Source organism: Culex quinquefasciatus, chromosome 1 (assembly GCF_015732765.1).
Source record: "Culex quinquefasciatus strain JHB chromosome 1, VPISU_Cqui_1.0_pri_paternal, whole genome shotgun sequence".
In the NCBI taxonomy this organism is placed as follows: domain Eukaryota; kingdom Metazoa; phylum Arthropoda; class Insecta; order Diptera; family Culicidae; genus Culex; species Culex quinquefasciatus.
Genome location: NC_051861.1, coordinates 90254698 through 90272224, shown reverse-complemented (window position 1 = coordinate 90272224; position 17527 = coordinate 90254698). Strand labels below are relative to the sequence as shown.

The following is a 17527-nucleotide window of genomic DNA, read 5'->3' as shown; positions in this document are numbered from 1 at the left end:
ACAAAAACAAAAACAAAAACAAAAACAAAACAAAAACAAAAACAAAAACAAAAACAAAAACAAAAACAAAAACAAAAACAAAAACAAAAACAAAAACAAAAACAAAACAAAAACAAAAACAAAAACAAAAACAAACAAAAACAAAAACAAAAACAAAAACAAAAACAAAAACAAAAACAAAAACAAAAACAAAAACAAAAACAAAAACAAAAACAAAAACAAAAACAAAAACAAAAACAAAAACAAAAACAAAAACAAAAACAAAAACAAAAACAAAAACAAAAACAAAAACAAAAACAAAAACAAAAACAAAAACAAAAACAAAAACAAAAACAAAAACAAAAACAAAAACAAAAACAAAAACAAAAACAAAAACAAAAACAAAAACAAAACAAAAACAAAAACAAAAACAAAAACAAAAACAAAAACAAAAACAAAACAAAAACAAAAACAAAAACAAAAACAAAAACAAAAACAAAAACAAAAACAAAAACAAAAACAAAAACAAAAACAAAAACAAAAACAAAAACAAAACAAAAACAAAAACAAAAACAAAAACAAAAACAAAAACAAAAACAAAAACAAAAACAAAAACAAAAACAAAAACAAAAACAAAAACAAAAACAAAAACAAAAACAAAAACAAAAACAAAAACAAAAACAAAAACAAAAACAAAAACAAAAACAAAAACAAAAACAAAAACAAAAACAAAAACAAAAACAAAAACAAAAACAAAAACAAAAACAAAAACAAAAACAAAAACAAAAACAAAAACAAAAACAAAAACAAAAACAAAAACAAAAACAAAAACAAAAATAGTTAGTTTTTAGTTTTTAGTTTTTAGTTTTTAGTTTTTAGTTTTTAGTTTTTAGTTTTTAGTTTTTAGTTTTTAGTTTTTAGTTTTTAGTTTTTAGTTTTTAGTTTTTAGTTTTTAGTTTTACTCAAAATCTTGGATAATTGGATTTCCAATGCGTTGTACAGCTTTAATTAAATTTTGCCCGCCTCTTCCCTCACTGAATCTTACTGTGCTCCACCCATCCAAAAAACAAAACCAAAAAATATCAAGTTCCTTGAAGAACAAAACACGAAAGAACAAATCGCGTTCATGACGACCTCCACCACAACCACACACCAATCTCCTCTCTCTCCAATCCAATCGAACTCCTCCTTGCACAAAGTCGTTCACTGAGCGGCTCCAACTCCATCTCCAACCAACGCTTCACCTAGGTCACGCGCAGGGGGCCTCTACTCAATGCCGTTACCGCGATGGCCGGTCAGTCGGTCGACCGTCGTCGATCTTCGCGAAACCAGCTTTTCTCGGCTCCTGCCGCGCAATTGAAGCGCACAGTTCAAGAAATGCGCTCCACTGCACTACTTCACCTGCCGTTGTTGTCACTGTTATGCTGAAGTTTTGCTGACTGCACCCAAGTTCTGCAGTTGTTCTAATCCCTGAGTCATGCTGCAGAGCTGAACGAAGGATAACCGGATCTGCCCGCGTAACGTTACGTAACTTTTGAATCGCGAGCGCGATGACCTGCGGAATCGGTCCCGTTAAGGCGGGAATCCTCCTCTCTGTGACGTTGATCCTGGCGTTCGCCTGTTCCAACAACATTGTTGATGCGAGGCCGGCTGGTGAGCTTGAACCGGAGTCGCTAAGTTCGTCAACAACACAAGCAGCCACAACATCGACGACTTCGACGGAGTTTGCGGTTGGCGCCACGGTCGAGCAAGTCAGCAGCAATGGCTCGCCGGAAGTTACGACCCCGGAAGAAGAACCGGAAGCAGAAGAAGAAGAACCCATGGATAGGGGCAAAGTGTCGCTGGATATTCCGGACGCGCTGTTTGCGGCTTCGGCGAACTTGACGCTCCGGCTGCGCGATGTGTTTGGAGAGTTTATTATGGTTAGTAGTTCTGCGTGGAACGGGGAAGAGAATGGTTCTGAGATGGTGACCTTGGTCGTGAAACGTGTTTCTGGGGTCGATTTTTAGTGTTTTGAGAAAGAGAATTGATTTATTTGTGATAAGTGTGGTGAGATAGTTTGAATTTTGGGAAAAAGGCGAAGTTATGGTGGATTTAGAAGTTGCCTATTTAAAGGCGTTAAGATTGAAAAGATGCTACGATTTAATCTTTGCTACAGGACCTGGCACAAACAAAAAAGCCAAAAAAAGACCCTGAACTTGACTTGTGTTGTTGCATTCCAATACAAACATTGAACAGTATTAAAAATTAGATTGTTTGGTATTACGAAGCAAACGAAAATGTAGTAACTCTTAGCAAAAACGGTTAAAATGCCTGTTTAAAATGCACTCAGTTCACTCTGTTATGGGTCCAAGCTTAATCATTGCGTACCAAGATATTGTCCTGAGGAATTATCAAATGTTTTCAGAAAGAGTGACGAAATCGAGTTTTGATCCAGTGAAGGATCAGTTTGTTTGGCTCGTGTGAATGAGAAACACGAAATAACGACATTGTTGAAATTGATGTCCGTAATAGTGATGTCTTACACCCAAACGGTGGTCACATGATTGTGATGCATGGCGGCATGAAAGTATATCAGAATCTGCGTGAAATCTGTCCTCATGCTTTTTTTTGGTATAGGGCTATGCCGTTTTTGCCCGTTGCCTACAATTATTGACATTACCGACGGCTGATTGCAGAATTGCAGAAAAAAACTTAATAGAACGCACCCCCTAAGGGAAAACTGTGATTTCTCAACTATTACAGCATTACTGTGGAAGAATTTTGTTCAATGTTCTAAACCAACTATTATCCTTCGTCATCCATGTGAAAAAAGTCTTAAAAATTCTCAAAATTGTTCGAAAATATCAAATTTCTAAAAACATTTCTGATTGATTTCAAACAACCATGCGGGGCAATATGCACCGGGTAAAAGCAGTTGTCACTAGTCACCACTAGATGACATCGCTGTTTTTACATAGGAACTTCACAGCGGTGTATTTCGCCCCGACTACGCTTTTTGTAGAAAAATTAATTAAAAATGCATTTTTTGATGTTTTTGGACTCATCTATCAACAGAATAATGAAGATTATTGCAAAAATTATCTATCTCAAAACTTACAATATCAATAAATGATTTTTATATTGTTCAAAAATCATAATGAAAGTTCAATGAATTAGATGAAAACACCCCAAGTAACATTTTTTCCAGGAGTTCTACAAGAGCTCTTCAAGATAGCTACAGCATAGCAGTTTGGACCGTGGTAGGGGGTCGTGCATAAACCACGTGGCCTTCTTTTCGAGAATTTTTGACCCCCCCTCCCCCCTCATGGTTTTTCGTGGTATAACGCCAACTCACCCCCATATGGCCACGTGGCTTTTTTCTCCAAGGTAAAAAAATCTTTTCAAAAACAAAATTAGTAAAGATTTCAAAAATGATAAACCGTCAAGGGGGGTGACGATATTACTGTTGAATATATATATTATATAATATATGTTTTAACATAGTAAAAACATTTCAAATTATATCGAAATAAACAATTTTGGGGAATGTTCTTGAATGATTTACCAACATTTTTTCAGAAAATGGCTAGGTATAATCACACCGTTCATAAATGCCAATCGTTTTAAAATTTACCCAATCATTGCTGAACTATTCTTTCAAAATCCCAACAAGTCACCTTTTTTTTACAAACCGGTTAACTATAATCGGTTGAAACTGCGTCAAGTAACGGTTTTACAATAAAGTGTTTTTTGCAAAAATTGTCAAAATTTTAATTTTGAACCACTCTGACATTGCATGAACCACCCTAATGGCCAAACAGAGTTATGTGAACTGTAATTTGGGGTCGAGGATTCCAGACCACATTAGAGACCGATCCGGGCATTAGTGTTTTGGTCCATACCGTTTGCGTGGGAATTGTTGTATTGGAACACCGTAAATATAACATTTATATTCAATAATGCACTTACGCCGCTTAGACGAATTTTGAAAGATGTACAATATTTTGTCAACTTGTTTATTTTCTACAATTTGTCAAATACAATTTGTGTGATTTGTCCAACAAGAAATGATGGAAGTAGCTGTTGAAGACAAAAAAAGGAAAAAATAGCACAGAATTTTGAAAATTTGCACCTTTTTGTACACTACAATTGGATTAAATTTTCAGAGATTCGATGTAATACTAATCTCTCTTCGGCAAATTTATTCCAGATTTTATTTGCCACTAATCTATACATTCAGTTTTGTTAAACACGAGGGGAATTGATATTTCCAGATTTAATTAGATTTTTTTTTAGGAAAATCCCTATTTTGCAGCTTGTATCGAACCTGACGACCAAGTTAAACATTTTTCCAAGGTGTACCATGTTAAAGACATATTCAGAGAACTCAAAACTAATGTTTTGATGAAACAAGACCTAAAAACATCCTTATTTTAGTGAGATATTTGACACTTTTTCGAGTTTTTGGCTAATATTTATGATATAAAAATTTCAAAATGAGATAAAATCAATTTTCACAGATAGATGATTTTGAAAACAGCTCCAAGGTGAATGAGCGAGGTTCATTCAAGTTCGATAAAAATAACCATTAGGCAAGCTGAATATGCTTTCGAAACGTAGTTTTGATAAATTTAAAAAAAGATTTAGTTTAAATTTGGAGTTGGTTTATAATTATTTTTTTCGTTTGTTTAAATAGGCTATCTGAAAGATCAGGAAATAATCTACGATTCAAGATTTTTGATGCAACTTTTGGTTGTTGAGATTTTGCCTTAAAATATTGAAAAAAATAAGTTATGTTTTCAAACAACGAAATCTTTGAAATTTCTAACACTGGGACGCCAAACGCATGTCTAACTTACACGGATGCCCAAGCCTCGCTAAAAAGTTGGAACTCTCAGATTTTCGGGCTTGTCTCTGCAGAATTTTGGGCGATTTTTTACAAAAGTACAAATTTGATCAAATTTTTAGGATCATCTAGACATCCTTATAACTCACTCAATAAAAAAAGTTCAAGATGGTATGTCAGAGACATAACCGAAAGACATAGGACCAAACAATTTGAATGTGTTTTTGGATTGCTAGTGAAATCTGAAATAAGATTATTTTATTTTGTTTCATAGATTTGTCGGCAAAATTGTCATAAATGTTCTCCCAAGGTGAACCTTCTATGAGGGCACCGGCAACTCCAGGTTGTGGCCACTACGGTCGAAATGTCAATTTTCATGTTCAGTATCAAAAACCATGAATTTTGATATCCATATTGCCACAACTCGTATGGTTCTGTTAAAGACCCTCCGGGCCCCGGGAAACCTGCTTTGAGATCACCGGTCACTCAAGGTTGTGGCCACTACTGTCGGAATGTCAATTTTCATGTACAGTATCAAAAACCATGAATTTTGATACCAATATGCCACAACTCGTATGGTTCTGTAAAAGTCCTCCGGGCCCCGGGAACCTGCTTTAAGGGCACCGGCCACTCCAGGTTGTGGCCATTACTGTCGAAATGGCCATTATGTTCAGTATCAAAAACCATGAATTTTGATACCCATATTGCCACAACTCGTATGTTTCTGTAAATGTCCCCCCAGGCCCCGGAGGAACCTTCTTTGAGGGCACCGGCCACTCCAGGTTGTGGCCACTACTGTCGAAATGGCCATTATTATGTTCAGTATCAAAAACCATGAATTTTGATACCCATATTGCCACAACTCGTATGTTTCTGTAAATGTCCCCCCAGGCACCGGGGGAACCTTCTTTGAGGGCAGCGGCCACTCCAGGTTGTGGCCACTACTGTCAAAATGGCCATTATTATGTTCAGTATCAAAAACCATGAATTTTGATACCCATATTGCCACAACTCGTATGTTTCTGTAAATGTCCCCCCAGGCCCCGGGGGAACCTTCTTTGAGGGCACCGGCCACTCCAGGTTGTGGCCACTACTGTCGAAATGGCCATTATTATGTTCAGTATAAAAACCATGAATTTTGATACCCATATTGCCACAACTCGTATGTTTCTGTAAATGTCCCCCAGGCCCCGGGAACCTTCTTTGAGGGCACCGGCCACTCCAGGTTGTGGCCACTACTGTCGAAATGGCCATTATTATGTTCAGTATAAAAAACCATGAATTTTGATACCCATATTGCCACAACTTGTATGTTTCTGTAAATGTCCCCCCAGGCCCCGGGGGAACCTTCTTTGAGGGCACCGGCCACTCCAGGTTGTGGCCACTACTGTCAAAATGGTCATTGTTATGTTCAGTATCAAAAACCATGAATTTTGATACCCATATTGCCACAACTCGTATGTTTCTGTAAATGTCCCCCACGCCCCGGGGAACCTTCTTTGAGGGCACCGGCCACTCCAGGTTGTGGCCACTACTGTCGAAATGGCCATTATTATGTTCAGTATCAAAACCATGAATTTTGATACCCATATTGCCACAACTCGTATGTTTCTGTAAATGTCCCCCACGCCCCGGGAACCTTCTTTGAGGGCACCGGCCACTCCAGGTTGTGGCCACTACTGTCAAAATGGCCATTATTATGTTCAGTATCAAAAACCATGAATTTTGATACCCATATTGCCACAACTCGTATGTTTCTGTAAATGTCCCCCCAGGCCCCGGGGGAACCTTCTTTGAGGGCACCGGCCACTCCAGGTTGTGGCCACTACTGTCAAAATGGTCATTGTTATGTTCAGTATCAAAAACCATGAATTTTGATACCCATATTGCCACAACTCGTATGTTTCTGTAAATGTCCCCCCACGCCCCGGGGGAACCTTCTTTGAGGGCACCGGCCACTCCAGGTTGTGGCCACTACTGTCAAAATGGCCATTATTATGTTCAGTATCAAAAACCATGAATTTTGATACCCATATTGCCACAACTCGTATGTTTCTGTAAATGTCCCCCCAGGCCCCGGGGGAACCTTCTTTGAGGGCACCGGCCACTCCAGGTTGTGGCCACTACTGTCAAAATGGTCATTGTTATGTTCAGTATCAAAAACCATGAATTTTGATACCCATATTGCCACAACTCGTATGTTTCTGTAAATGTCCCCCCACGCCCCGGGGGAACCTTCTTTGAGGGCACCGGCCACTCCAGGTTGTGGCCACTACTGTCAAAATGGCCATTATTATGTTCAGTATCAAAAACCATGAATTTTGATACCCATATTGCCACAACTCGTATGTTTCTGTAAATGTCCCCCCAGGCCCCGGGGGAACCTTCTTTGAGGGCACCGGCCACTCCAGGTTGTGGCCACTACTGTCAAAATGGCCATTATTATGTTCAGTATCAAAAACCATGAATTTTGATACCCATATTGCCACAACTCGTATGTTTCTGTAAATGTCCCCCAGGCCCCGGGGAACCTTCTTTGAGGGCACCGGCCACTCCAGGTTGTGGCCACTACTGTCAAAATGGTCATTGTTATGTTCAGTATCAAAACCATGAATTTTGATACCCATATTGCCACAACTCGTATGTTTCTGTAAATGTCCCCCACGCCCCGGGAACCTTCTTTGAGGGCACCGGCCACTCCAGGTTGTGGCCACTACTGTCAAAATGGCCATTATTATGTTCAGTATCAAAACCATGAATTTTGATACCCATATTGCCACAACTCGTATGTTTCTGTAAATGTCCCCCACGCCCCGGGGAACCTTCTTTGAGGGCACCGGCCACTCCAGGTTGTGGCCACTACTGTCAAAATGGCCATTATTATGTTCAGTATCAAAAACCATGAATTTTGATACCCATATTGCCACAACTCGTATGTTTCTGTAAATGTCCCCCCAGGCCCCGGGGGAACCTTCTTTGAGGGCACCGGCCACTCCAGGTTGTGGCCACTACTGTCAAAATGGTCATTGTTATGTTCAGTATCAAAAACCATGAATTTTGATACCCATATTGCCACAACTCGTATGTTTCTGTAAATGTCCCCCCACGCCCCGGGGGAACCTTCTTTGAGGGCACCGGCCACTCCAGGTTGTGGCCACTACTGTCGAAATGGCCATTATTATGTTCAGTATCAAAAACCATGAATTTTGATACCCATATTGCCACAACTCGTATGTTTCTGTAAATGTCCCCCCAGGCCCCGGGGGAACCTTCTTTGAGGGCACCGGCCACTCCAGGTTGTGGCCACTACTGTCAAAATGGTCATTGTTATGTTCAGTATCAAAAACCATGAATTTTGATACCCATATTGCCACAACTCGTATGTTTCTGTAAATGTCCCCCCACGCCCCGGGGGAACCTTCTTTGAGGGCACCGGCCACTCCAGGTTGTGGCCACTACTGTCAAAATGGTCATTGTTATGTTCAGTATCAAAAACCATGAATTTTGATACCCATATTGCCACAACTCGTATGTTTCTGTAAATGTCCCCCCACGCCCCGGGGGAACCTTCTTTGAGGGCACCGGCCACTCCAGGTTGTGGCCACTACTGTCAAAATGGCCATTATTATGTTCAGTATCAAAAACCATGAATTTTGATACCCATATTGCCACAACTCGTATGTTTCTGTACATGTCCCCCCAGGCCCCGGGGGAACCTTCTTTGAGGGCACCGGCCACTCCAGGTTGTGGCCACTACTGTCAAAATGGTCATTGTTATGTTCAGTATCAAAACCATGAATTTTGATACCCATATTGCCACAACTCGTATGTTTCTGTAAATGTCCCCCACGCCCCGGGGAACCTTCTTTGAGGGCACCGGCCACTCCAGGTTGTGGCCACTACTGTCGAAATGGCCATTATTATGTTCAGTATCAAAACCATGAATTTTGATACCCATATTGCCACAACTCGTATGTTTCTGTAAATGTCCCCCACGCCCCGGGAACCTTCTTTGAGGGCACCGGCCACTCCAGGTTGTGGCCACTACTGTCGAAATGGCCATTATTATGTTCAGTATCAAAACCATGAATTTTGATACCCATATTGCCACAACTCGTATGTTTCTGTAAATGTCCCCCAGGCCCCGGGGAACCTTCTTTGAGGGCACCGGCCACTCCAGGTTGTGGCCACTACTGTCAAAATGGTCATTGTTATGTTCAGTATCAAAAACCATGAATTTTGATACCCATATTGCCACAACTCGTATGTTTCTGTAAATCGGAAGAGCACACGTCCCCCACGCCCCGGGGGAACCTTCTTTGAGGGCACCGGCCACTCCAGGTTGTGGCCACTACTGTCAAAATGGCCATTATTATGTTCAGTATCAAAAACCATGAATTTTGATACCCATATTGCCACAACTCGTATGTTTCTGTAAATGTCCCCCACGACGCTCTTCCGGGAACCTTCTTTGAGGGCACCGGCCACTCCAGGTTGTGGCCACTACTGTCAAAATGGCCATTATTATGTTCAGTATCAAAAACCATGAATTTTGATACCCATATTGCCACAACTCGTATGTTTCTGTAAATGTCCCCCAGGCCCCGGGGGAACCTTCTTTGAGGGCACCGGCCACTCCAGGTTGTGGCCACTACTGTCAAAATGGTCATTGTTATGTTCAGTATCAAAAACCATGAATTTTGATACCCATATTGCCACAACTCGTATGTTTCTGTAAATGTCCCCCCACGCCCCGGGGGAACCTTCTTTGAGGGCACCGGCCACTCCAGGTTGTGGCCACTACTGTCGAAATGGCCATTATTATGTTCAGTATCAAAACCATGAATTTTGATACCCATATTGCCACAACTCGTATGTTTCTGTAAATGTCCCCCCAGGCCCCGGGGGAACCTTCTTTGAGGGCACCGGCCACTCCAGGTTGTGGCCACTACTGTCAAAATGGTCATTGTTATGTTCAGTATCAAAAACCATGAATTTTGATACCCATATTGCCACAACTCGTATGTTTCTGTAAATGTCCCCCCACGCCCCGGGGGAACCTTCTTTGAGGGCACCGGCCACTCCAGGTTGTGGCCACTACTGTCAAAATGGCCATTATTATGTTCAGTATAAAAAACCATGAATTTTGATACCCATATTGCCACAACTCGTATGTTTCTGTACATGTCCCCCAGGCCCCGGGGGAACCTTCTTTGAGGGCACCGGCTACTTCATGTTATGGCCACTACTGTTGAAATGGCCATTGTTATGTTCAGTATCAAAAACCATGAATTTTGATACCCATATTGCCACAACTCGTATGTTTCTGTAAATGTCCCCCCACGCCCCGGGGGAACCTTCTTTGAGGGCACCGGCCACTCCAGGTTGTGGCCACTACTGTCAAAATGGCCATTATTATGTTCAGTATCAAAAACCATGAATTTTGATACCCATATTGCCACAACTCGTATGTTTCTGTACATGTCCCCCCAGGCCCCGAGGGAACCTTCTTTGAGGGCACCGGCCACTCCAGGTTGTGGCCACTACTGTCGAAATGGCCATTATTATGTTCAGTATCAAAAACCATGAATTTTGATACCCATATTGCCACAACTCGTATGTTTCTGTACATGTCCCCCCAGGCCTCGAGGGAACCTTCTTTCACTCCTGGTTTGGGCACCACTGTCGAATTGGCCATTTTTCATGAGAACCGCCGCATCATAGCGACTTCCACGCCGTCCGCTTCGCTCGAATTTCCTCCTTCTGCTGCCGGTGGTTCTTCCTTCTGGTTGCTGGTCCTCTTCTTCTATTGGCCGCTGCTGCTGCTGCTCCGTGCCGGCCCGACGTGCACAGTTCGAGTGCTCGTTCCAAAGTGACTTGCTTTTGCGAAATTTTCTGCTTAAATAGCGGCAGAGCCGGAGAACGGCACAAAGGGGCGCGGTCTCGAATGCATACGCTCGCTCTGATTGGTCATCTGTCCGATTTGTACTGAAAAATTACTCATTTTGATTGCATGTTTTAAGTGCTTTAACTATGTTTAGTCAAACTATCTATGTAGTTAAACAATAGCTGAAGTCTTCCTCTTTCGATTGGTGGTCCAACCATTTGGATTGATTCACAGGGAAAAAAGATATAAGCGTTCAAAATGTCCCCTTTTTTAACGCTTAAAAGTGACGCTTCGGATCGAATTTCTGAACTGGCCCCCCAATATAGTAAGTAAAGACATAGTCCTATGTCAAAATGTCACGATTGGTTAAGTTATACCCGAGAACCAGCGAGTTGAAATTATCGTTCCATCTTTTTTTAGGAGTTGGGAGATGAAATGTTAATTTATGGCATGGTATTGAATTTTTTTTTTTCACAAATTGATATCGGCATTTGTAAATTGAGTAATTCTTTAAAACTTAAATGATTTTCATGGCATTTTTTTTTTGTATAGTTCTACATGTATTTTATGATTTTTTTTGATAGTACTACGTGTATTTTATGAAATATTATGTAATATAACCATCCGAATTCTGTAACGCATGGAGTAAGGAATACCTTTTAGACCAAAATATTCATCCAATTTTTCGGTGAATCTCAAAGTAAGTATCGTTCGTTTTTTCGTGACGGGTTATTTTCTAATGTAGACGTTTCACTTGCAACCTAAAATTCCGCGCGATATTCCTGAAATTGGGTTTTTGAGTTTCTTTTTACTAAAAAATCTTGCATGAAAGAGGAGAGGCAAGATATCTTGAGTTTGTTTTTAGTGTCAAAAAGAAATCTTTCGATGAAAATTCTTCGATTACTTATAGGACCAATAATCACCGTAGCTAAGATCTATGATTTTGAAAATATTTTTTTTTCAGAGATAAATTTTTAGACACTACATATTTAGTCTTTTGTCTCGTTACGAAAATCTTATATAAATTGTCAGCAATATATTTTTTAAATGGTTCGAAAATAGAATTATTGAAGACAACATCTACTTTTAATGCAAATTTTCAAGCACATTTTTAGCTGCAAGATACCATCAGCATAAAAAGGAAATTTTGTATGCATTTTTTAGGGTATATTAACATTGGATAATGTCACTTTTTTTAAACAGCTTTTAAACTTTTGTAGGAAGGAGTTACATAAGTATTCAAAAGTGATCATTCAAAAACAGGTATTGATATGAATCTGCCGAAAGATATAATTAAATATTGAATTGGAAAATGTTGTGATATTGAAATATAACTGATTCTAAACACAATAATTGTATGGTTCAAAAGTGTAACAAAAGATGAGCATATTTTTTTATGTTTTTTTTTAATAGAAAATATTTTTTTTTGTTAAAGGCCACGTGGTCAGCCGTCGACCCACCCCTCCCCCCCATGGCTTTTCATGTTTCTTTTGGTCGGATTTCGGACCCCCTCCCTCCCCCCCCCCCTAAGGAGGCCACGTGGTTTATGCACGATCCCTAGGATAAAACTCTCTTCAAGTACTCTTCCAAACTCCTGAAGAAGTTTTGAAGAGAATTTTATCCTACCGCGGTCCAAACTGCAAATGCTGTAGCTATCTTGAAGAGCTCTTGTAGAACTCCTGGAAAAAAATGTTACTTGGGACAACATTGTATTTTTTTGCAAATAACTTACGCTGATTTTATACTACGAAGCTCAAATTTTTTCAGCATGGTTTAGCAATAATAAGCTTCCAATTGCTATGATTTTTTCCCCGGACAATTCTTCTAAATACCGAGAAAAGCTGGTGGTGCATTTTGCCCCCTCTCCCCCTATATGTGTTGGTGAGAACTGCAGGTCACTGACATGATAAACATGGGCAAAAATGAGCTACAGTCATCCCTCATATTTGGAACAGTTTACAGATCGGCCAATGTTCAAGAAATCATATAAAATCGATAATTGCACATAATGATTTGCTTTAACCTTCATGTGAAAGCTTTTCTTGCGATCTTTCGATTGATGTATAGACCGGCTGTACATTTTTACGTTTAATATCAAGTTTTCAAAGAAAAACATTGACCCTTGAAATCCACAAATTCGGAACACTTTTTTCTTACGATGTAAACAAACCTTTTTTTCTCTCCAGGAGTACAATTTTTTTTACAAATTAATGACTTTGCACTCTGAAACCAATAAAACTCATGCTTTGTAACGTTTTATCAATGGGCTAATAACTTTTCTGTGAAAATATCAGTTAAATTCAGGTGTTCCACAATTGTGGGAGACACAATAACATCCCACAATCATGGAACAGGCAATTTGGAGGCAGCGTTTTAGTGTTCTGGATAAAATAGTCTGTAAATGCAGTTCTTGTTTAAAAAGTATTACTTTTACTGGTGAAATAGCAAGAGAGTGTCCAAATAAAGGCCCTAAAAATAGCAGGGTCGGCAAAAAAGTTGCATTTTGCATTCTATTGACAAATTAAGATAAAAGTGTTCCGAATTTGTGGGTGTTCCGAATATGTGGGATGACTGTATGATCTTGCTGCAAAAACTGTTATAAAATGTAATATTTTCTGCAGCAAATCCACTGTTGAAGATTTTGATATATATTTCTCCTTTCGGAGTACTAATCTTGTGCGTTAACTGTACTTATTCGCTGTCGCTCACACCTAGAAATAGACCATTGCTCACAATCTCCTAACCCTACTTTAAGATCTTCGAATTCGTAAGCACATCGGCAATTTCAGCGGCAACACTCGCGTAGTAGGGGAAATTCTCGTATCTTTGGCAGGTTAAGCTCTCACTCCTAACTCCATCCAATTTGCTGATTTTCACTATTTAAACAACTAATTTTGCAAAACTTTTGGTAGAAACTTGCTTGCTCACTTCTTATTGAGCTATTTATCACTCGATTTCAGTTGAAAACGCTTTTAATTAGCTTTAATTGCATGTCAAAGTTCTGACCTGCCAACATTAGAGGCACGCTGGAATTAGATGCTGTTCCCCTACGAGTTAATTAGATGTCTTTGTAACTAATATTTAATTAAGTTTAAAGCTCATAAATTAATTATGGGTTATTCTCTACCAACTCACACGAAATCGGGAAAATTTGCCCCGACCCCGCTTCGATTTGCGTGAAACTTTGTCCAAAGGGGTTACTTTTGTCCCTAATCCTTTTTTCGTTTCTCTTTGTTTTGTCATCCATGTCTGTCGCGGGTGACCATGAACGGCCATGATCAACGACGAACAACATTTTCAATATTTTTTTTCGTAAAATCGCAATAACTCGTGATGTACGCCATCAAATCGGGCGTCTAATTTTACATAAAAGCCCCTTTGACACCAAATTTCTATCTCATCACCGTTTCAGGCTGCAAATTATTGAAAAACACCTCTTTTTTCGCATGCTCAATAATAAAAGGGGTCGTACCGCCCCTCCGTCACGAGATATCAAAAAACGGACCTCGGATTCGTAATCAGAAACAAAAGTCTCACGCAAATCGAAGAGGGGTCGGGGCAACTGCTGTGTGAGTTGGTAAATATATAAAAGGGTAATATAAATGATGTTCATGCAATTTATGCATGTTATTTGACCAGGGCTGTGGAGTCGGAGTCGGAGTCAGTGGAGTCGGGTCTTTTTGGGGACCTGAAGTCGGAGTCGGAGTCGGAGTCGTCAAAACTCTAATAGATGGAGTCGGAGTCGGAGTCGGATAAATTGTATGAGCTGGAGTCAGAGTCGGAGCCGGAGTCGTAAATTTTTGATAGACCCGAAGTCGGAGCTGGAGTCGGAGTTGTCAAAAAATTTAATATAATTTACGAGCTTATTTATTTTCAATATTTGTTATAATTCAGGTTAATTCCCCTTTTTTATATTTTAAATTTATTTATTGAATTGCGTGCACTGCGTTGACATTTTTTTGTTTAATTTATTATTTGGTTCAAGATATTTATCAGATACCATGATGTTTTCGATGCATTTTTATTGTGATTGGAAAGCTCACTTTCAGTATTTAACAAAAATAATTATGTTTTTAAAACATTATCAACTATTAAATCAATCTTCTACTTGGAACGCAACATGTACATGTATGTAAATAAAAATAAATCAAAGTATCGTGCTGAAAACATTTCAAGCTGACAAATAATATTGAAAATACGTTGCAACTAAATTTGAAATACAGTTAAACCGGCGTTCTTATGCCTCGCGTATGCAACTTTGCATATACGAGTCAACTTTTTTGGAGCCTTGGGCGTGTTAAAAAAATGAATGTAAATTTAAAGTAGTTAAATAAAATGTTCTAATTTTTCAAACAACAAAATTCAAATTTACTTAGAAAATTGTGTGCTGAAAATGCGTTTTTTAAATATTTAAAATACAGATCAGGTGTCGGAGTCAGAGTCGGAGCCGGAGTCAACAAATTTTGGAAAGCTGGAGTTTGTGGTGACCGTACTTTTTGGGGCTGAACTGTACGTCAAACTCAAAACAGACCGCCACGTGCTTTGGAATTTCAAAACACCTTTTTAAAGGTGGAATTGAAAGTCAAAGTGCTGATATGCCGACATTAGGTGCCCATAGTTGTCAAATGCCATTTTTGTCCTGTCTACAGGGGCGGCGCAGTCAATTTTAGACCACTTTTTCCACTTTTTCGCCTAAGAAACCGACTACCTAATCTTCTTCCTTTAGATGGGCAAGATAGGACGCCGTCAAATTTAAGACGATGACTCAGCATTTTTCCACATTTGCTCGTAAAAAAACATAGATCACAGCACTTTGTAACGGCACTCCCCAATCACAGATAATATAGATATCCACGGTTCCTGACACGTACACTATGATGCTGAGTTTATACTACACGGAGAAAAAAGAGTTCCCAAAATCGTGAACATGCGTTCATGAAAATGAGAACCACGAACAAAGTGTTCAATTCCCATGGTACGTTTTTCAAAAATGTACCATGCAATTTGAACACTTTGTTCGTGGTTCCCATTTTCATGATCGCATGTTCACGATTTTGGGAACTCTTTTTTATCCGTGTATTTTTACGCAGACAAATAGAGATACTCGCCTGGAAAACCAGCTGTTTACCACGTGCTCGTGGCACAACAAAGTTCACAGCTGATTTTGACAGACGAGTTTCTCTACTCGATTTGCCTATGGCTGCGTGTACATGTTGTTACAAACTAACACACTTTCACGCGTGGATATCACTATGAATAGGATGTAATTAAACAAGTCAATTTTGCGGGCAGTTCAGGGCATGAAACCTAGGTGTACTGATCCCAGGCTTGCCACAAGTACAGATATTTTTGGCACAGACCAAACACTCAAACTAATTATTTTTAACAATTAAAATACACTTGAGTAGTTTTTGTAAACTGCACTAAAAAGATAAACATTTTTTGCATCTTTTTACTTGTTTAGTTTTTGATAAAAATGTGTTTCTTTAAATTTATAATTGATTGAGTGTTTGGTCTGTGCCAAAAATATCTGTACGTGTGGCAAGCCTGACTGATCCTGAATCGCATTCTTGGTTGGTTGGAAAATTCGTTTATTGTCGACATTTTTAGAACGATCAATTGACGTAACGTAAGAGCGGTTGAGAGGGCCTCGTGGCGCGGTGGATAGCGGCTTCGGCTGCCGATCCCTAAGATGCTGTGGGGCGCGGGTTTGATTCCCGCCTTATCTTCCTGGCCTTCTATCGGATGGGGAAGTAAAACGTCGGTCCATTTGCGTAAAAGAGGGTTTGGGTGACTCACCACACATAACCTTCGGATGCCTAGAAATGAGCAGAAACTTGTAACAGAGCCCACAAAAGACCCGGGGGTCGTTAAAGTGGATTGCTTTGTTAAAAGCAGTTGAGAAATTGATGTCCGTTATATTAATTTCTAGGTTAATGGTTATAGCTTAATAAGTCTGAATCTATTCTGATTGACAACGTGTGAAAGATACTAATGTCGTTTTTTTCTTATTTCATTTAGGACACAAAACAACCCCCTCGTCAGCTTTATCATTTCTTTCTCTTTTAAGATTTATTGATATAAGAGAAACAGCATTAAAAGTATAAATCAAAGAATAGAAGCTAAATTAATTGTTACAATAATAGAACCAATATTTTGTAAGATTCTCGAAGAAGAAAAGATTGAATAAAGACAAAAAAATAATAAAATATTCAATATGGAATGGTTCTCTGATCTTCGAAAATCTTTTTAAATATTTCTAATAATCATGCAGAGTATTACTTATTTGGACCTTAGGAAAATTCTTAAAATGTATTTTGATTTCTTTTGAACAGCGATCCGCTGCCCGGCTTGCCAAGACGATGCGCTTTTTTCAACCCCTCTTCGGATCCAGCCTAGAGATTCAGATTCCGAAAGATTTGGAGAATATTTGAAAAATGAAAACCCCTTGGAAGCAGCCAACCCATGGACAACGAATAAGAAGCAGCAGATACAGGTGTACTGAGTTGAAATTTTAGTTTTATTCGAGAGCATAACTTTGGATAAAACTAAAATTCCGAACTGGAGAAGTCACTTTATTACCTCGAACATATAGTATTAACTTAGAAGATACAGGACATCTTTTGTAAGAGTTGGAAACTCAACGCCATTTTGTCACATTTGAAGAATGCTTAAGGCGCTTGCCTTCGATGGTTTGTGGCTTGGCGATGTCGAATAAATGAATTTGTTGATGTTCCTGTCGCGAACTCAGTTCTACACAATGTAATTTCATTTAGTAGAGAAACAATCCAATTGGTTCATTTTATATTGTAAAGACATAAACCATCCTAGAA

General features: G+C 39.3%; 1 protein-coding gene across 1 annotated transcript; it reads left to right on the top strand.

The window, feature by feature from the left end:
* Positions 1 to 1296: 1296 nt before the first annotated feature.
* Positions 1297 to 17329, top strand: LOC119765037. The gene is made up of 2 exons (XM_038248100.1): positions 1297 to 1901; positions 17030 to 17329. Exons 1-2 carry the CDS (start codon positions 1530 to 1532, stop codon positions 17126 to 17128), a joined length of 471 nt encoding a protein of 156 aa, XP_038104028.1. The 5' UTR covers positions 1297 to 1529; the 3' UTR covers positions 17129 to 17329.
* The last annotated feature ends 198 nt before the right edge of the window (positions 17330 to 17527 follow it).